At 49.4% G+C, this 20,510-nt stretch overlaps 7 protein-coding genes across 7 annotated transcripts; 4 read left to right on the forward strand and 3 right to left on the reverse strand.

Annotated features, from left to right (window-relative positions):
- Positions 1 to 16: 16 nt before the first annotated feature.
- B0J16DRAFT_392202 (P-loop containing nucleoside triphosphate hydrolase protein) lies at positions 17 to 7,088 on the reverse strand (the record flags this gene model as incomplete). The annotated part of the gene is made up of 4 exons (XM_046131986.1): positions 17 to 2,933; positions 3,069 to 3,703; positions 3,749 to 4,085; positions 4,130 to 7,088. The coding sequence occupies 4 exons, from the start codon at positions 7,086 to 7,088 to the stop codon at positions 109 to 111; spliced, it is 6,756 nt and encodes a 2,251-aa protein (XP_045990064.1). The 3' UTR covers positions 17 to 108.
- A 778-nt stretch (positions 7,089 to 7,866) lies between these two features.
- B0J16DRAFT_367510 (uncharacterized protein) lies at positions 7,867 to 9,439 on the forward strand. Its single transcript, XM_046130139.1, has 2 exons — positions 7,867 to 8,126; positions 8,170 to 9,439. Exons 1-2 carry the CDS (start codon positions 7,925 to 7,927, stop codon positions 9,279 to 9,281), a joined length of 1,314 nt encoding a protein of 437 aa, XP_045990065.1. The 5' UTR covers positions 7,867 to 7,924; the 3' UTR covers positions 9,282 to 9,439.
- A 565-nt stretch (positions 9,440 to 10,004) lies between these two features.
- Positions 10,005 to 11,273, reverse strand: B0J16DRAFT_392210 (uncharacterized protein; the record flags this gene model as incomplete). The annotated part of the gene is made up of 1 exon (XM_046131987.1): positions 10,005 to 11,273. The coding sequence occupies one exon, from the start codon at positions 11,271 to 11,273 to the stop codon at positions 10,005 to 10,007; it is 1,269 nt and encodes a 422-aa protein (XP_045990066.1).
- Positions 11,274 to 14,240: 2,967 nt separating this feature from the next.
- B0J16DRAFT_38492 (uncharacterized protein) lies at positions 14,241 to 15,907 on the forward strand. The gene is made up of 3 exons (XM_046131467.1): positions 14,241 to 14,630; positions 14,677 to 14,963; positions 15,009 to 15,907. Exons 1-3 carry the CDS (start codon positions 14,504 to 14,506, stop codon positions 15,807 to 15,809), a joined length of 1,215 nt encoding a protein of 404 aa, XP_045990067.1. The 5' UTR covers positions 14,241 to 14,503; the 3' UTR covers positions 15,810 to 15,907.
- Positions 15,908 to 16,047: 140 nt separating this feature from the next.
- B0J16DRAFT_261246 (cyclin-like protein) lies at positions 16,048 to 17,145 on the forward strand (the record flags this gene model as incomplete). The annotated part of the gene is made up of 2 exons (XM_046123270.1): positions 16,048 to 16,869; positions 16,921 to 17,145. The coding sequence occupies 2 exons, from the start codon at positions 16,048 to 16,050 to the stop codon at positions 17,143 to 17,145; spliced, it is 1,047 nt and encodes a 348-aa protein (XP_045990068.1).
- A 928-nt stretch (positions 17,146 to 18,073) lies between these two features.
- Positions 18,074 to 19,591, forward strand: B0J16DRAFT_38495 (FAS1 domain-containing protein). The gene is made up of 4 exons (XM_046131468.1): positions 18,074 to 18,346; positions 18,393 to 18,739; positions 18,789 to 19,216; positions 19,263 to 19,591. Exons 1-4 carry the CDS (start codon positions 18,232 to 18,234, stop codon positions 19,501 to 19,503), a joined length of 1,131 nt encoding a protein of 376 aa, XP_045990069.1. The 5' UTR covers positions 18,074 to 18,231; the 3' UTR covers positions 19,504 to 19,591.
- Positions 19,592 to 19,678: 87 nt separating this feature from the next.
- B0J16DRAFT_378876 (RmlC-like cupin domain-containing protein) lies at positions 19,679 to 20,212 on the reverse strand (the record flags this gene model as incomplete). Its single annotated transcript, XM_046130954.1, has 1 exon — positions 19,679 to 20,212. One exon carries the CDS (start codon positions 20,210 to 20,212, stop codon positions 19,679 to 19,681), a length of 534 nt encoding a protein of 177 aa, XP_045990070.1.
- Positions 20,213 to 20,510: the final 298 nt, after the last annotated feature.

The following is a 20,510-nucleotide window of genomic DNA, read 5'->3' on the forward strand; positions in this document are numbered from 1 at the left end:
TTGTAGAACATGTGAATTCCGTGTCTTATGACATTGATAACCAAGAGGATCTCACCGCGATAGTAAGATATACAGGCTAAAATCGTGTATCTACATCCTGAATTCCCTCTACATGTTGTTTACCTGCTCATCAGTCATCCAATGCGAGCCCCCAGCACACCGATATCCTCCACTTTGCTTAATCCAATGGTATCCTACCGGGCAAACACCCATCGTCTTCAACTTCTCTTTCGATCTTTCAATCTTCTTACGTTTATCCTCCGCCGCCAAAATCTGGCGCACAAGCCTCTCCCTGTCGGCATCACTTGCATCCTTTTGGGCCTTCTTGAGATGTGCTAGATCTTGTTTGTCTTGGGCCTCTTTCTTCTTGTCCTTTTGAAGTTGTTCCCATACCTCATCGCTCACACCGGCGTCTCGAATGTCACTTGCCTCGTTGACATCGTACTCTTCGTCCGATTGTTTCCCCAGGTCATCCCCATTTGTGCTCTTCGGGTTCGGGTTCGAGCTTGAGTTGGACTTGGGTGCAGAAATCGTTGGGGTAGGTGTCATGATAGGTACCTTCGGAGATCTGGTAGCGGTTTTAACCTTCTTGTTGTTCATCCTGTCGGACCGTTCAGATATCATCTCGCCAATAGTGGATAGAACAATGTCCTCTGTCAGTGTCAGAGTTGGCGGAGAAAAGTTGAGCTTGTGGTACATCTTCTTGGCCAGTTCCTTCACGTCTCTCGCATTGGCCCAGCCTTCCTGTTGAGAAAGAGTCTCAAACTTGACGGTCAATTCTTGGAGGAATGGCGGCGAAAGGATCTCCAAACAGGATACATCAGCAAACTTCTTGTTCTTAATCTTGTCCTTCTTTGCTTGCAGCTGAGTCGTCAATAGATGAATGCAGCTTGCGACGGTCAAAGGATCGAAGTCGATACTGTCCGGGAAACGACTCGACAGGCCCGGATTGATACCAAGCAAGTTGTTGATGTCTTGTACGTAGCCAGCCAGAATGATGATGAGCTTGCCTTGGTACTTGGGTTTTGTAATGCAATCCACCAACTCATCAACTGCCTCTTGTGCGAACGAATTATGACTATTCGGTACAAGCCGATAAGCCTCGTCAATAAAAAGCACACGGCCCATTGCCTTTTCGAGAAGCTTTTGCACCTTTGGTCCTGTATGGCCGACGTATTGACCGATCATGTCAGTGGCAGACACTTCAAGGACCTCTGTGCTAGCCAAGATGCCCATGTCGTAATACACCTTGCCCATCTTGCGCGCTGCTGTGGTCTTGCCTGTTCCAGGTGGGCCACGGAAGAGAAAGTTGAACGGTATTTCTGGATCAACTTCAAGCTGCTTCGCTTCTCGTACGCGTTTCTGATAGCCTTCGAGGATTGATACAAGATGGTCCCGTCCAATATCTCCTGCGAAAAGTTTCGCAACATCAGTTCCCTTCTCGGCTCGGTCGTGGTCTTCATCAAAGTCGATTGCCTCCAAAGTTCCGTGTCGCTTGATCCGACCCGACGAGACGCGTCGCTGGTGGCTCGCTTGTGCTCTGCCAAGCAGGATATCGATCTCTCCCGCGTTGCCGAAGTTGGGTCGATTTCTTGCACGATTGAGGATCTCCAAAGCGACAGACTTACCTCCTTCTGTTGCCTTGAATCCCGACTTTCCAAGCTTCATATCAAGAATCTTGGCCAATTCTCCTTGATCAAAGTCTTCAAAAACAAAGGCAGATGCAATGGGAAAACGTCTAGCCAAGCCAGGATTTACGTTCTGGAACATTTCCTCCATTTTGTCTTTGTACCCAAGAAGCAGGACACATCTGTCTTCACCTGGGACACTTTGCACCTCACCTACGATGGTATCGATCACAGCTGTCTTGAACTGGTTCATATCAGATCCATCGGGTCTCCCAGCGAATAAGCCATAGGCCTCATCAATCACAAGGACCTTTCCGACCGTTGACGCCAGTATAGCCTTTGTCTGAGCTTCGGAGCTGCCGATATGTTGACCAACAAAGTCAGCCGGGCTCTTGACAATGAGCTCTCCGTTGGACAAGAGGCCGAGGTCTTTGAGTACCAGACCATAAAGTTTCGCGACAGTCGTTTTGCCAGTTCCTGGTGATCCCAGAAAGACCTTGTTGAGTGAAAACTCAACCAAGGGTTTCTCTTCAAGCTCGCGGTGGTAGTTCGTCTTCAAGGTGTCCATGAGTACTTTCAGCGCTTCTTTAACCTCTTTCAGACCAACCATTGAGTTGAGCTCTCGATAAGCGTTGCTTTTGGCCAACACTGCGGACGGCTCAGGGCCGATTAGATCTTCTTGAGTGAGCAAGAGGTCGTCTGGTTTTGCTCCGGATCGGCGGACCCTTCGGAGACGTGTGGCTTGTCTGTTGGTGATGATTTGAAGGTAGTTTTCCACCGCTCGTGCGTTGCCGAAGCCATTTCTTCCCCGACCGTGGCCGACTCGTCGTGCAACGATTCGACAGAAAAGTCCGTCGTCGCCCTGTTCAACCTTCATTGTTCCTTTGAACTTACGATGGATTTGCAGCTGAAGAATCTGAAGGAGTTCATCATCTGTGTAGTCCTCAAACTTCATCTCGATGGGAAATCGACTGGGGATACCGGGGTTATGGGCAAAGAACGACTCCATCTCATTTCTGTAGCCAGCCAAGACGAAGACAATCTTGCCTCGTGAGTTTTCGACTTCTGCCAACAAGAAGTCCAAGACTGCCTTTCCACCAGGGCTATTGCCGGATGACAATTGATACGCCTCATCTATGAAGAGACAACCCCCACCAGCTGTCTTTATCTCCTCAAGAAGTGTCTCGCAGCCAGATACGCCTATGTTGGCAAGCTTTGCGCCTGATACCTCTTTGAAGCGCGTTCCTGGGATCGCTCCAACCGTGGTCAGGAACTCCGCATAGACTCTTGCCACTGTAGTCTTGCCTGTATACCAATTAGTCTACATCATCATAGTTTAGTCCAAATCAGCATAATTTAGTCTAAACCAGCATAATTTAGGCTACATCATCATATTGAAGGGTTTGTACTTTCCTGTTCCTGGATTGCCGAGGAGCGAACAGCTCCATCGCTCGTCACCTAGCGAGAACCTTTGGCGTATTTTGGTGTCGATTGCCGATTTGATGGATAGCATTTGGTCTTTGACTGATTCCAGACCAATCATCCCCATAAGCTTGTCCAAAGCGGCATTGCGGGCACCCTCAACGTCTTTCATATGCTTCCACTCGGATGCGGCATTTGAGATGACGTTGAATTGTGGTACCGAGTCCTCGGGCGTTTGGTTCGTCTGAGATTCCATCTTGGTCTTGTTAGCCTTGGCTTGACGCAAAGCCTCAAGCTCCTCCTTCTTCCGTTGCAATTCATCCGCCTGTTCTTTTTCTTCAGTCTCGCACTTCATGGTTCTCCGGTGATGATCGATTTCGTCTTCAATCTTTTGTAACTCCTTCCGGTACTTATCTTGCTTCTCTGCACGCTTTCTCTCGAGTTCGAGGTTCCGCGCGATACGACGACGATTATCTTCGTCCTCCTTGGTACATGCGATGCAGGATTTGGACTTATCTCCGCAAGGCACCTTTGACTTATGGCCCCTCGCACACGTTCTGTCAACCTTCTCGACGCATCCAACATTTGAATGGTCTTGTACCCGATGACAACGTCGGTTACAGAAGTGCTTCCCACAGCTCAGAGCGGCACCACTAAAAACGTTAGACGAGACATCGGATCGGGATACACCTGCTCACCAAGGTTCAGCGCATCCTCCATCAGGACACATAGTTTCAAAGTCCTGAGGGGTCTTCAGTAGCATGGAGGTTTCCGGATGTCGCTCACAATGAACAGGGAGACCATTGAACACGCAACCATTTCTCTTGAGCGCGTCAAAGTATTGTGTCCACATCTCGCCTCCCTTCTTACTCTTCATGAATGTCTCCATGTTACCGAAAAGGACCATACCATCTCGTGCTCGGGAAAGTAGTACAACAAGGCGCTCGCGAGCATGCAGAAAGCCGATATCTCCAGAGTCATTACTGCGGGTCAGCGACACAATGACAATGTCACATTCCTCTCCTTGGTAGTTGTCTGTAGCTGTTAGAATGGATCCGTCCATGAGTGGAATTGCTTACCTATAGTAGACAAACGTAGCGATTTCTTGTTGATCTTGGCTGCTGCTGGCGTGACAAGCCCAGCTCGCACCAAGTCATACGAATCGAGGTCGCTTAGCACAGGATCATGGTCTTCGCGAAGGATTTCCTTCAGTAGTGACAGTTGCCCGAGGTATGGCGTAAGAACTACCATGTTCTCAGTCTTGTACCCATTTTGCGAAAGAAAGCGGACAGTCTTGAGTACCATCAAAGCTTCATGGCGGTTCCTCTTGCTGGACTTGGTGGTAGGATCTCGACGCTCGCTGACATCGTTCATGGTATCCTCCGGCTTTTCATGATGAACAAAAGTGACTCGGTTCTCAAGCCCTCGGATAGGATCACGTTCTAGGGTGGAGGGCGCATCCTTCAACTCAGGATATGCCAACATACGAGGGTATTGTGATATGTCGGAGTGGCTGCGATGCTGCTCCTCAAGTGCTGTGAAATGACGGCCTTGCGTAACAAGCCTTTCGAAGAGTGACACATTCAAGTCGTAGCCCTCGCCCTTTTCTTTTGTCAAGGCGTAATTGTTGATTTTTGGTCTCAGCTGCTTGTGATCACCGATAAGAATGAGCTGTTTGACTGAGGCGCTCATAGCAGTGACGATATGCGCCTCGAGGATTTCTCCAGCCTCTTCGACAAGGATAACATCGGGGTTTGCTGTTTCAATTATAGACTGGTACATTGCTGCAGCGGTGGTCGTACTTCCGATGATTCGCTTGTCTTGAAGCACTCTCCTGCCGCGCTCGTCAAGTATACTCTTGACTCTGGCCTTGACATCTCCATATCTCTTGTTGAGGTCGACAAAGCGGATGACTTGCTCCTGTCGGACGTTCGCAGACCATTCGTCATGCAATCTCTTTCTTAAGTCATGTGACAGGTCCCAAATACCACGTGCAGAGTCTTCCAACGAGGCGCCCAAACTACCCATCTTATCAACATCGCCGTCACGAAGCCAATACTGGTAAATTGTCTCGGGCTCAATTGCCTTGCCCTCCGAGTCAACCGTCTGGAATCCATCATCATCAGCAACCTGAAATGCGGACCACGCCGATGTGAACCCATCGGAGAACTCAAGGTACTCGAGAATATCGGTGGGTTGAGCATCACGCCCAGCAAGCTTCTTACTGTGCTCCTGAAGTTGCGTCTCGAGCGATGTCTCTTCGTTGCATAGACTGTTGAGGATGTTCTTCTCCTCCATAGTCAACCAGTATCTCTTTTGACCATCGTACTCCCGCAAAAGTGTGGGCTTGGTGGCTTCGGTAGATTTCGATCCCAAGCGGACGATTTGATCCGAACTAACGCCAATCTCCATAAGATCTTCTAGGAATTGATCAAGAGCATGATTTGTGTAGCTTAGCACAAGAATGCGAGAGTTGGTCAGGCGCAGTATAGCCAAGAGAATGAGTGCACCGAGGAATGATTTGCCAGTTCCAGGTGGGCCTTGGATTAAAGCCACATCAGTACTCAATCCGTGGATGAAGGACTTAAGCTGGGCATCTTGGAGGTAAATATCCTTCTTAAGCTTCAAGCTCGAAGGCATTTTGACACTAAGCCCATCCTCAAAGCCTGCCCTGAATTGAGTGAGCAAGGCATCCAGCTTCACGGACTTCGGGCTGTCGAGTGACGGCTGGTCTGAGTCAATCAATTGAGCCTCAAGAGGAACATCCGCAATAGTCTTCAATCTCTTGAGGATTGGCTCGTAAGCAAAGGTTGCAGTGTCCACAAGTAGAAACTTCAGTTGATCCTTCGATATGCTTCCAAAGGCCGTCAAAGCGGACTGTAAGCCAGACTCGTCCGTGAATCTAATCCCGACAATAGGTGGTGATTGCAAAAGTTTGTCAACGTCCCGGAAGAGTGATCCGAATGCAATGATTGTGCCACCGCAGCAGAGCGCGCCGAAAGAATCGTGTTTCATGAAGTTCTTGGAATTGATGATAAAGTCTCGTTTGTATGCTTGGCGGATATTGGGAGGGAAATTCACACCTCGGCTGCAGGCCACGAGAACGGTGTACGGGGGGACGTTTCGATTAGTCGTACCGTCGTAATCGTTGCCAACAAGCTTCATCTGGCCGAGAATTACCGGTCGGCGTCTGCGCTTCTTCTGGCCTATAGCAGCCTGAAGATCCTCTCGAAGCTCGGAGAGCATGTCTTCACGGAGTAAACGGAACAGCCAGTCACGGTAATGCTGGCTTCGAGAGTCCATTGGTGCATCAAAAACTTCTCCAAGACGTTGCAGATAGGGAGGATCGGTAGATGACAGTTCATCGCGGGTAGGGTAGATTGAGATCTGTCGGAAGTTGACGTGATCATTGTCATGTCGTCCTCCGGCAGTGACGCCGTTTGCTGCAGTTTCCGGTTGGGAAAAGATCTTGATGAGCTTCTCAATGCGATAGCCAATCTTCCTGACTTCAGGTGATTCGGACTTGAGAAGGGATTGGCGCTCCATCATTTGATCAACGGCAAGTTTGTGTGCATTGAAGCCGTTCTGATCAGTTACGATCCGCAAGCAGAGCCAAGCAAAGGCTTCAAGCCCAATGTTGTCAAGTCTGCCATTGCTGTATGCGTCTACTGATGCGGTCCAGAATGTAGAAGGCTCCAGGATTGCAGACAGGAGTTGACGAAGGAATGCGCCATTGTTGAGTGAGGCAACGCCGTCATCCGAGAGTGTGTGCATAAAAGGTAGGGTGGTCGAGTTGATGAATCCAGGGCTCAAGTCGGCACGTACAGCTCTTTCTAGAGCCGGGATACCGGAGGGGTTGGAGATCAAGACTTCAACACATTTGACAGCTGTGTTCTTGCCACTGAAGACCTTACAGGCTTGCAGAAAGAGATTGGCAGAATGAGAGTTGGTGATCTGCTGTTTGTCTTTGATCACATCCCAGAAGAGCTTGATGAGCTTGGCTGCTCGTGGGCCTGATGAGTCTTGCACCAGAACCATCGCAAATAATACAAAATATGAGGGGTTGATAAGTTTGATGATGAAAGGTTTGAGATGATGTTGAGATGAAGAAAGAGCGATTCGGGACAGGATGAAGGAAGTTAGTCGGGCTCCTACTGCACTTCTAGTGAATGCACCTTCCCTTTGTACGGCTGTGAATGAAGCAGCATACTGCAGTGCGCCTACCTGCCTAAAGATACTCCAATCATCATTTCCACGATGACCAACAGATACAAACATCATGCACGGGGCCGACGAGGCATCATTATGCGACAAACAAAATGCTTCTCATTCGTCATGAAATCAGGCTCTGGTGGGTTGATGGGCCTCCCACAGGTACTCTAGGTGGGCGAAGTTGGCATTCAGCGCGGACAAAGACGGCGACAAGCTCACAAATCAATTACTCAATGCGACATTCTCATGTGTAATGATGTTAATCTGTATGTGCTAGGCACATTGGGAGGCAGATTGGGAGGCCATCCAGTCTTCACAGCCCGCTTTCGGTCGCATACCTGGCCAACAGACAACAGCCAACACTGGACAAGCAGAAAGATTGAACCCAAGGTGACAAAATAAAGGAGCCTAATAATTGGTCTAAGTTCTCATAAGCAAGTCAGATTATTTCGTCTCTTATGCTCGGTGACCAATTTTCCTGATATCCTTACAGCTGGCCGACACTGGGTATGCAGGAAATGTATTTAATGAACAGGCAGCCACTACAGGATTGTCACACTACCTGGTCTATTTTGAAGAAGTCCATAGACTGCTGAAATAAAGTCTTTAATCTCTCTCCTTCATCGTCAATCAACCTTCACGCACTCACAACTACCTTCACCATGAACAGAGGATACAGAGGTCATTTCCCGTCAGACCGACCGGGAACAGAGGGTTCAAAAGCACCTCCACTCGGAGATATCGTCGAGCGCATCTCTAGAGACGATCTCTCTGGCAAGGATGTCCGCGCCGAGATCCAGAACGTCAAGTTCGTTGCATCGTACAACTGGGTCAGCTCTTCGTCCCCAAAGATAATTATCCCAGGTATGTCAGCCATTTTATCAATAAGCGCATCTAACATCACTAGGTCAACCTCCAAAATGGACACCACTCAAAGGATCAAAGCGCTTGCCCGGGGATTCGGGCGACTACTATCGCGACATGAATGCCGCATTCTATCCCAAACATCCCATGGAACCTGCTATCGTTTCTGTGATGAAGATGCATCCCGAGCCCATGCCTGTCAGTATCTTCGGTTGCGGAAGTTCAATCGGGAATCTTCTCCGTTTCGCCAGAGGCGTTGACTTGGACAATTGCTTTCGCATCCTCGTCGAGAAGATCGGCAACACTGTTCACTTCATCCGCAGAGAGAACGCGCCCGATGAGACCATCAAGGGCATCCATGGATTCGGACACACATTTCCAGAGGCCTATACTACCTGGGACCCTTCTGTCAAAAGGTCCAAGTCTCATCAGAGGATTCTTTCCTATCAATTTGGCGGCTTTGACCTTCTCGTACGATTCGAAGGCGACGGGTACCTCCCTGAAGCCAGCGAGAAATCTAGTGTCAGGTCCTTCAAGGGCGATGATCTTGATCAGATCCAAGATCTCGGTGTGAGCGAGCCACCTCCAAACACCACTGGCCAGCTCGTCGTCTCGGAAGGCGGTGAAGTCATACCTCAAACTAGCATCTTTGACTTGAAGACGCGGTCGGCAAGAACGCGTCATAAAGACCATCTCGGGGAGCAGCTCCCACGTCTATGGATCTCTCAAATGACGAACTTCCTCCTTGCCTACCACGAACGAGGACTATTCCAGGAAAAGGACATCGAGATCAAGAACATTAAGTCTGACGTGGAGGAATGGCAAGACCTGAACCAGCCATCTCTGAACCGACTTGCGGCTCTCTTCCACCGTATTCTTGATAGTGCCCGGGCTTCAAAGGACGGTAAATTGGAGATTGTCTGGTCCGGCTATGGTTCCCTAGAGATTCGCCAGCAGCTGCCGGATGCAGGCGAAGCTCTATCAGCGTCAGTCAAGAAGCAATGGGAAGCTTGGTTGGGTGCCGGGGTCAACGAGGCCGACGCAGGAGATTCGGAACGCTGGGAAGATTTCATGGCGACCTTATCCGACAGCGACGAACAGAGCGATTATGCTGCGTGTGATGTTGAGTGCGGTTATTGTGGGAAGTGCACGTAGTCGGTGGATGGGTATTACCTCAATTCAATGTATTACGCACATGTTCGACATCGCCAGGACTGGTCCTCGACCCTTGGTTATTGATGACAGGAGAGAGCGACGGCACCGTTGATAGGCAGCCCGCCAGGTGAGTGTCAGAAGAATTGTCCTCTAAGATTTAGGCCACAGAAATGAATTAGTCTAATCGCTAGTCTAAGCTCGCCTAAGGTGACCAAATTATTTCGTCTGTTATGCTTGCAGCGGCCAATTGTTCTGACATCCTGACGCTTTCCCACTGTCTATGGGTACAGTTTCGGTAGCTAGAACCGTTCATAGATAATCGGAAGTAGTCTCATAAGGATGATCATTGGTTCTAGAAGTCGATAGTGTTAAGAGATATTGATTTCGCTTCTTGGAAGTTGGTGCCACACCTGTTGAGATCAAGGCTCCCAATGGTGGCCATGAGAAGATGGTCTAGAGGCATTTCGTGGTTGCTATGTTGGTTGTCATGTTGTTGGGAGGAATAAAGACTGATCAGAGGAACAGCAAGGCATCTTTTGTCTTATGAAAAGTCTCATACTAGGGATTTAACCTCTTTTAGAAGAAGCCCTGACTGTTTTCTGCAACTATCTGTTTCAACGAAATGGCATCGATCACAGAGTCCAATCCCAAACACTTGATAGCGTCTCCGTGAGAACGAATCGCATCCTTTATCAAATGCGTCTCGACTCTTGAGATCGATTGCTATGCGTCAAGTGTCGATTCCCTCAATCTCAAATCCCATGTTGCTCGCCAGATAATTGAGCCATATTGTCGACAGTAGGTAAACGAACAAGCTTCCCCTCTCGCCCCGTTCCATAAGGTCAAAGTCTCGAGTTTCGGCATTCTCGGTACTGTTTGTGCTGCTAATGTTAGGAGCAGGTTTGTCTTGTTTGGAGTGGTCTTGGACATCCGTCGTGATGTCAAACACAGGGATTGTAGCTGATCCCATTGCCAGTCCGGCTGACAAGCTTTGAAGAAATGATAAGCGTCGGTGAGAAATCCAACCGATAGATGTTCCAGTCTCCGGCTTCTTCTCGCGAATGCAGCACCGACTTTGAAATTCGTGGCTCGAACTCGTGCCGGATTATCCCACTCGTCCCCAGGCAGGTCCCAGAGTATATTGAGGTAATTCTCGTTGAAGTCTTCAAATATGGTGACTTTCTTCACACTTCTTAAAATCCCCGAGTAGATCATTTCTTCGTAAAATTGATCCCATATGTCTTGCACATCGCCGTAAAACAACTGCCATGGCTCAAAGGAGATCTCTTGTAGCCTTGGAAGTCTGCACCACAGTTGCGACAGGGTCGATGGGTCTATTTGACGGCGACACTGTCTTCGAAGGACAAACTTCGTTACTGCCTTCACTATTGAAAGTCGTTGCTCGTCTTTCCCAAATCCTTCAGCCATGGGGAGTGCGAATGGCCGTACCAATGCCCTATCTGTAGGGGGCTCGACAATGTCACCGTACTGCCACCCGTGTCGGGGGTCGTGAAAATCCCTGATCTTTGGGACAACGTCGAACTTTTCTTCCCCAGGAGCGCCAAAATAGCATTCCTTAAACCAGTGTTCTGAGTCGCTTGGAGAGTAGGCGTTGAGCTCCAACGTCAAGTGTTGGTTATGATCCCACCTCGCGAGGACCGAGAACAACTTCACCAGTGCTTCTGATATGATCCGATCATTCGAGCGGCACCATGTAGGAGTCTCAATCCTTCGGCAAATCCGACAGGTATATCTCTTGAGCTCTATGTTGAGCCAAATGTGATCAACCTGTCTCGTTGATTCGTCGGACAGCTGGTCGAGGGAGTCGAGGTCAGATGGAGGAATCTTGAGATGGCTGAAGTTCCTTTTTCCGAAGAAAATCCTCCACTCTTTACAAACGCTTGCATAGATTGCCGTTGTATCGTCGTGTGCTAGTTCCTTGAGGATGATGTTGCGTATCTCTGGGAGCAGAGACTGCCAGGCGAATGTCATTTTGACGAGAAAAGTCACCCGTAGGCCCAAAGAACTGAGGAAGTAGCCTCAATGCTGGTTTACACTGGCATAAAGCGATCAGATTACTTCGTCTCTAATGCTCTCTGCAGTCAGGTTTTCTGATATCTTGATGGTGCCTTGAGAGCAGCGTAGCTCAATGACCGGTTTGATGCAGGGTGGACGTCTTTGTCCAGGTGTTGGCTACCAAGGAATTTTCAGATGATGTTTGCTTTCAGAACAGAAATTTGCAAAGTTTTCTCTTATTTTGTGACTCATGTTTAGGCTTTGGGTTTCTTGAAATCTGATTGCAAATGGTTTGCAATCTAGAAGAAAGTTTAAAGGAGACGGGCTAGCTAAGCTCAATATTCATGAATAATCTCATGACCAGGTTGTTATATATCTTCATGACTGTGATATACATCTATACCGCTTGCAGAAGAGGTTTGTTATAGAGACCTCTAGGAAGGGTAGATAACAAGACCATTTTAACCATTCTTCCAAGGCGCTACGATACACAGAAATATTATTTATTCACAAAGTCTCATCTTCTCCCACGAAGACAGGTATCCGGCACGAGCCAGTGCCTTTCGTTTAAATGGATGCGAAACAATTGATGCCATGAGGATTGTAGTCGAGTGGTCGATGTTTACTAAGCAGGAACTGACTGCCGAGGGCATTCAAGATATTGAACAAATTATGCCGGCTTAGACTGGAATTTGGGCTGCTTTATTTTGCGTCCTGAGGCTTGGGGATAATCTTTTTGCTACCCAATAGGGAGCTGACTTGGTTAAGATAGTGGACTGACTTTCTTTGATTGACTTTCTTCATCCCTGCTCAACCCTTGATCTACAAGACAATACCCTACAGACAACCTGTGCCACGCAATTGTCTCAAAATGGTGCACATGAACGTTTCACCCGGCGCGGATCGTAATGTGGTGGACGATCTCGAAGTCGAAGAGTAGCATGTATCACCTTTAGATAAAAATGGATCAGCCAATACTGAACAGGTCTGGCGCGCGCCAAAAAAAACATTCTCACGCAAACGAGCCGAACCATTTATCCATTGACGAAGTCTGGGGAACGGAACGAAGCCAATTTAGCGCCAAGTTCTCAAGGCCAAGCTTTTCAATCGGGAGAGTGGGCGATTGTCAAACCGAAACGTGGGAATGAGATCTACAGGACCAGGTGAGAAAGCTTTTTTTTACTGTCCATGTTGCAATCTCGACTGCAACCAGGGCACAGTATCCGGTTCAGAGTTTCGTACAATACTGTAAAGTTGAGTTACATCTGACTTATCTTACGTACAGTCACTCGTTGCGTGCTTTTCCGACCCCGCCTTAGACTTACGCAAGCTCGTTGGTGGAGAGAGTTTGATCGGACTGGAGGAATGGTCTGGATCCCTGGCAGTGTGGAGCGGAGGTTGAGTCGATTTCGAGGGAGACGGGGCTACTACTAGAGAGTGAGCCTTTTTAGGCGACACGCATTAATAGGTAAGCTATCCCCAACATGGCTGGAGGCTGGGATAGGAAGGTTGGTATGACTGGTTTCTAGAATCAGATAACGATTGTGAATTATCCTACCTAATCCTGGGCGATCAATGCCTGTCCTGCGGCTCTTTGGAAGCGGGGTTCAAAAGTTCAAAAGTGTGAGGTTGGAGGGTTGAACGGGCCGACAATGCTGGGGGCAGAAATCAAGAGCCAACGGGGAAAATTGCAGAGTTAAAGCTGGTGGTGTCGAATGAACCTCAAGCGGAAAGGTTAGTGTATGGAGAGTGTGGTATGCTTAAAGAAGCTTCAGAGTTTTCTTCGGTCAACTCTAGTGGGAGGGATTATGGGGATGTCGGGGTATCTCTGAGTCTCTCCTCGGGACTTGACGGCTGGCATGATTTAACTTATGACCTTGATGTGATGATGATGGATATAGGGTGGCGGTCTATGATATATGTCCAAGAACACCGACCTCTCGAAAAGACCAAAAAGAAGTCAATCACCGTTGTACGGTTCCATCTGGTCTATCTTTTGGTGGGGATAACCAACTTGGCTTTCCCAGCCGGAGACAGTTCCCGTAGTTAGTGTAGCGGTACCGCAGGTTATTGGCGCCGCTGTCTCAGGGGGGATTGGAACCACGGGCCACCAAGACGCCAGTACTTGGTTACAGACTTGATCCGTACTCGTATCAGGATCCATCTCACCTAATTCACAGACTCGTTACGAGTAAACACGAGACAATTTGACAGATCGCGTAGATCACGGGTCTCTTCTATTTTCAGAAACCGAAACTCTCTTCTCTGACTGTACAGTACGTCAGCGCGATACAGCCTCAGTTTGATGTCCCGACAACATCTACAATTGAATGGACATGGGAAATCTTTAGCCGCGCCATGTTCGGCAGCGCCTAGCTTATTGACCAGTCCAGTCCAGAGCCTGCCTACCTTGTGAAGAAAGTTCTACTCTTGTTAGTCTGGAACAGAAAACTTGGGGTCAACAGCCTACGCTTCGCCTTTTTGCCGCTTAGAATTCCTCATGCCATTCTGGGCTTTCCCATGGGACGCCAAGTTCCCGACTCCAGGTACCCATGGCAGAGCAATCATAGCACCACGATACCTGGTTCCAACGTATTTCCTTGTCAAACGTAACGATCAAGATTCCACAGATTCTCAATAATACGTCACAGAAATTATTGTGTTTCAATAGTTCGCTCATCTCTGCTCGGCCTCTGTTTCATAAAAATGAGATCCAATTCCTGCGACATTTCTTCCCCATTTTCAACAGCGTTTGGCTACTGCAAGACGATAAGATAAGCTGGAGCTACTGCTCGTTCAGGCCCGAACGCCCTCTATTTGGTGACTTTCAGGGGGCTAGTCTCCCCAACCTCACTCCACACGGCCTTGGACGCCACTACGGTCACACCCCGGACATTCATCCAACGTCGCATCACCACCAAGCATTCAGACTTCAAGGTCGGGTCGTGTCCTTTGCGTCTCTGCCCAGACGCCCCAACTGTTTGCCACCCTTAACATCCGTCATCCCTCTTCTACCCCTTGTTCTTGTCTTCTTGGTATCATTCATTACCCCGTCTCTCGCTCCTCAGGATTTTTTTCTGTTCATCTTTCTCTATTCCCTCGTTTGACCATCTTGCTTGCTTCCTAGCGACGGCGCAAGACAACTTGACGAATAATCTAATCGGACTGGCTCCGATATAGTAATTGGATAACGAGAACGAGACAATATGCATTTCACAAAGAAGATCGACCGAGCCTTTCAATGGGCCGGCGAAAAGATGGGCGCTGAAGCCCGAACTGCTCATTCTGAGGACTTCAAGAATCTTGAGACCGAGATGGCTTTGCGACAGGATGGTACGTGCGGTGATTTGACAGTGGCTGGCGATTCTAACAATACCAGGTATGGAAAAGATGCAGCGATCTATGACCGGCTACGTAAAGTGGATGTCTCGTCGCAATGAGCTCATGGAAGACAAGGAGCGCGGCACCCCAACGTCGTCGCTTGGTCGCACCATGGCCACCCATGGTGAGGACTTTGAGCAAGACTCCGAGTTCGGAAACTGCCTCTTGTCCTTGGGCCGCGCCAACGAGCGCATTGCCGGTATTCAGGACTCCTATGTCGACGCTGCCAATGCTACTTGGCTGGATAACCTCGACAGGAGTATGGCAATGATGCGAGAGTACCAGGTATGCCAATCGCTCTAGATATACTTACCCCGCTAACAAGAGTAGGCCGCTCGCAAGAAGCTTGAGAACAGACGCCTCGCCTATGATGCCAGCTCAGGCAAGCTGCAAAAAGCCCGCCGTGACGATTTCCGCGTCGAAGAAGAAGTTCGCATGAACAAAGCCAAGTTCGAGGAGACGAGCGAGGACGTCCTTCGTCGCATGCAGGATATCAAGGAGACAGAGGTGGACAACATTGCTTCTCTCACTCAGTTCCTCGAGGCTGAGCTTGAATACCATGAGCGCTGCGCTGAGGAGCTACGACGAGTGCGCCAGAGCTGGGCTGGTGGTGCCTCTTCGCCCACCAGTGCTCCCAAGATCGGTCGAAGCCGATCCAACACTGCTCGCTCCTGGCAAGAGCCTCGTCACCAAGCTGTCTATGAAGAGCCCGAGCTGGAACAAGAGCCTGCTCGCATTCCTCACCGTTCTCCCGGCAGCCGTCTCGCACCTCCTCCCCCTCAACCTGCACGACCCCCGATTGGACGTGCCTCAACTTACGACGGCCGTTCCTCTTCTACAGCTACACCACTTGCCAATCTCAGAGTTCCCGGTGCTCCTCTCACCCGCGTTGCTACTGACAATGGATCATATGGACGACACGACGATGTATTCTCTGACGATGTTTCAACAAGCCGAAGCGGTAGCCCTGACTGGGAACACCGCACTGCAAGCCCCGCAACTAGCTATGGAAGTTTAAGCCGAAGCACAAGTGGATTGACTCTTGGAAAGAAGCCACCGCCACCTCCTCCTAACAGGGCCAAGAAGCCTCCGCCTCCTCCCCCTGCGAGAAGGGAAAACTTGGGTTATTGATTGATGTGTTTATGAAATAAATTGGGTACGGGTACATGGGTGATTGGCGTTTAGGATAATATGCTTGACAATAGAGTCATTATACGCAAAGCGCGTCTAATTGAATGTAAATCCTTGAACACAAGTAAATGTCGTGATGTTAAGTGCTGGGGAGCGATAAGATAAGGTCACGTGACGTCCAAAACAAGATGCGCTCATGATCAAGAACACCATCTTTGCTGTATCATCATCAATCAACATGGCGACAGAAGACGAGCGCTACCGGCAGTCCAGCCAGTTTAGGCTCTGGTCATTCACGCCAGCCAACCTACAAGAGCTACGCGCAAAGACGAACTCGCTCGCTCGAGAACAGATCGCTCCTCGACTTGCGACAGATCCTCCTCCCGACTTCCTCACCCCCGATGAAGAAATCCGTCTTGTCAAGTTCTTCACCGTTGAGCTCATTCGCGCGGCTCAATTTTGTGAACTTCCTACGGAGATTCGAGCAACCGCTGCCATCTTTCTGCGACGATTCTACGTGACCAACTCGGTCATGACATACCCAGCGACCGACCTTCTCAAGACATCACTGTTTTTCGGCTGCAAAGCGGAGGGTTTCTTCTACAAACTCAATGCTTTTTCGGAAAAGTTCCCAAACACAACAGGTGAACAGATTCTTGCGGGAGAATTTCTGCTATGTCAAGGAATTCGCTTCGCGTTCGACGTGCGACATCCATTCAGAGCGCTCGAGGGTGCTATCCTGGAACTCAGACGAAGACTTCCTGACGAAGAGACGCGAATTAACAAGGCACACGCTCGAGCGCGCGATATCCTCAAGTTCAGTCCTCTTGTGACGGATGCCTACTTTCACTATGCGCCCAGTCAAATTATGATGGCATCGCTTTCTATTGTTGATCATGGATTGCTCGACATCTTGATCCCGTCTCCTGGCCAAGGCGAGAATGCTAGTCAAGAATCAGTCTTTGCCAACATGCGGGACAAGATCCTTGGGTCTGTTGATAGCTGTCGCAAGATGCTCGAGGAGGAACCACCAGAGAGGATGACGGATTACTGGGGAACGGTACGCAATGCTCCATATTCATAATCCTCGATGACCAACTAACAATGATAGCCCGAGATCGTCAAGGCGATGAAACCCCTTCGAAAGAAACTCCAAAAATGCCGTGACCCCGATCGAGCGAATCTTGTCAATCTTCAACGAGCGAGGCGAGAACAAGTGATGAACAAAGAAAAGAAAGCAGAGGCAAGTGAGGACGGAGCGGTATTTGGGGATGATTCAAGAGAAACAAAAAGGGTGAAGCTCGAGAATGCAGATCCTTTTGGCCCTCCTCTATGAGTTGTCGGGTCAATTGGTTGAACCTTCGTTGCGCTCTACGATCAAACCAATGGGCTCCTGCCAGCATTTTGCTAGGACGATTCACAGGGTCTGGACCTGGATCGGCCAGTTTTCGCCGATGCATGAGCTGACAACCAGATTGTTGCATCCCTTGCTCCCTTGGCGTTTTACGTGGTAGCTTGGCCAACCTTCTACGAGTCAAAGGGAGCTGTCTGCGCATCCTATGGGAGAGCTGGAATGCCACCCTAGCGCTGCCGAGATCTTGGCAGCGTCTTTAATTCTTTCACCAACAGTCGACTTTGCAAACGTGCTGCAAGCTAAACTGTTACGATACTTTAATCCAATGTCTATGACGATATCAATATACCCGATCGGCGTGCGGGGATGTGGATCCGGCTGAAGGAGCTTAGAGCTGGCGGCCCTAGGCTGTATTGGACGGACTCCAGCCTATCGCCAATTCCGAATATTGCTGGCCATGAAGGAAGCTATCGTCTGTGTAGGTTGTCCGTTACGCGGTCGGTTGCGCCCCCATGCGACGGCGTCTACAAACCGGTGGACAAACAGGCTTTCCAAAAAGTCGATACGAGCAGGGTTAGTTACAGTAGCAAATGGAATCGCACGTTATCCAATTGAATTTGTTGTTCGGCTTTGCCATTGGGTGTTTCGCAACTCCCGAGCACAACTGCTTCGTGCCCCCCGGCTTTCGGCACGCGGCAAACCACGACAGCTTTCAGTCGAAGGCCTGACCCTTGCTTGGCATAGTCCTTGACTTTGAACCCTCGCCTCAAACAACATGAGCCTTGGCAGGTGGGCTGAGCTTGAGTTGCGCTTTACAGACCTCTGGCCACTCATGACGCGAGATACATCTTGGTCTATGTCATTGACTCTGTTTTAACCTGAATCGAGCCTGGTCTCGAGAAGGCTCGTGCTCGTGAAGCTATACCAATTGGATAGGAAGCTACCGCGAGAGCTAACGGAACTTGTCGACTGAGCTCCTCTGGAAATAGTTCAAAAGCGCCGTGTTTCCCCCATCCTTTTGGGCAATTGTTTATTCAGGATAACTCTATCTAGGCAAAGACATCCAAAATGAAGACACAAACTTTTGTTACTCTTGCCCTCTCGGGCTTGGCTGCCGCCCAGAGCCGTCCCAACCTTACCGCAGCTATTGCATCTGAGAACGACACTCTCTCTGCGCTTGCCGGTACGTAGCAGTAATGTCTTGTTACTTCCTATACTGACCCTTACAGGCCTTATCCCATCCGATCTTCTTGGGGACCTTAACCGTCTGCGCAATGTCACCATCTTGGCACCCAGCAACGATGCCCTCGAGGAGCTTCTCAAGGATAAATCTATTGCCAGCATGGTCAGCGACAACTCCAGCTTTGTCACCGATCTTCTGCAATACCATATCTTGAACGGCACCTACTATGCCAGCAACATCACCGAGATGGACATGGCTGCCTTCGTTCCTACCTTGTTGACCAACTCGACATACTCCAATGTCACTGGTGGACAGCGTGTTGAGGTCATGGCTGAGAACGACACTGTCAGCTTCTACAGTGGCTTCCGCGCTCAGTCCAATGTGACCAAGGCTGTAAGTCATTACCCACTCATAGCATTGACCCTTCTGACTGACTCTCTAGGATCTTAACTTCACCGGTGGTGTCATTCACATCATCAACCGTGTTCTTACCATCCCCAAGAACATCTCCGATACTGCCATCGCCGCCAACCTTTCCGCCGCTGCTGGCGCCCTCACAGAATCTAAGCTTCTGCCCAACCTCACCAGTGCGAGGAACATTACCGTCTTTGTTCCCAGCAACGGCGCTTTTGCCAACATTGGCTCCATCCTTGCCAACGCTAGCGAGTCTGATCTGCAAGATATTCTCAAGTACCACGTCGTCAACAACACTCTTGGCTACAGCAGCACACTCGAGAACGGTACCCTCACTACTTCCGATGGCGAGGATCTCAACATTGCCATCTACAACGGAACTGTCTATGTCAACGAGGCCAAGGTCATCGTTCCTGATGTTCTCATCTCCAACGGTGTTCTTCACGTCATTGACGGGTAAGTCTCTATCTATTATGCTCAAGTGCCAAGCTAACGTTCGTAGTGTCCTCAACCCTGACAAGCCCTCTGCTACCGCCAACCCTACTGCAAGCACTCAAGAGGCTGCTTTCTCTGGCGCCAGCTCCGTCAGCGACATTCCCTTCACTTCGGGTATTCCCGCAGGTACCGAGGCTGGCGCCACTGGTCTGTCTCCCGAGACCTCAACTGAGGGTGCTGCCCAGGCTACCGCTGCCATTGCGCTCGGTGCCCTGTTCGGTGGTGCTGCTCTCGTCATGAACGTCTAAGCTGCGGTTAATTGCAATTACTGTATGATATGGTAACGGATTAATGGTTGAAGATAGTAATGGCGGATTGAAAATACATGATTTGAATCCAATGACGTTCCTTAATTGAGTTTGACGTTTTCTCATAAGCAGCCACACCGGTTCATGCCACGCGACGCCTCGATCGCCGTTAGATCTATACCTCAGTAGCAGGTCCTTTGTCCCCATAGATAGGATCTTTCCGGAACCAACTCAAATCCTTAATGGCATTAATCTTACTCTCCTCGCCCTTCTTCCCATAGCACATATCCCAATCGCATCCCTCCGGATAACTCCCCACCATTTCGAACCCGCCATCCAAATCCTCCAACAGCCGATGTCCAACCCCGGCCGGCACAATAACAACATCGCCCTGTTCCACCACAGGTTCAACGCGTCCTTCATTCTCCTCGCCACCAAAGCACAGACGCGCCCTGCCGTGGCTGATGCAGAGAACCTCATGGGATGTGCTGTGAAAGTGTGTCTGGCTGTACATTGTGTAGCGCCATTGAGGTGTCACTGCGCCAATTGACGTGAGGTGTGATTCAATCTTTGATGCTGAGATGGGACGCTGGAAGGCTGCGTGGTAGTGGAGGAGAGGCTTTTGCTGAAGGCTGCAGTTGGGGATGAGGTTATGTGCTGGAATGAGATGTTTCGAGACGCGAAGGGACGCAAGGGGCGTGAGAGACATGATGGTTATCTTTAATGAATGATGAATAGTGCGATTGATGTTTTGGGGAGCTGAATACAGTTGTTGGTTCAAACGAACGATCATTTACCATGATTCTACAATTACTTCTATTGACGTCATGATAGATGCAGCTCTACCAGCAATCAATACATTCAAATGCAGTTAACACAGACTAAGTCAGTAAAACCGCAATAAACAATTCATTAAGCAGTATTAAAGAAGCATTCACAATCATGTTGAGTAAAGACCGCGGTCGAAAAGCGTCAAGCCTACCCGGCACCTAGCGACCGGTCACCCC

Source organism: Fusarium flagelliforme (genome assembly GCF_020744385.1).
Source record: "Fusarium flagelliforme strain FIESC 12 MPI-CAGE-AA-0113 chromosome Unknown B0J16scaffold_1, whole genome shotgun sequence".
Lineage (NCBI taxonomy): Eukaryota > Fungi > Ascomycota > Sordariomycetes > Hypocreales > Nectriaceae > Fusarium > Fusarium flagelliforme.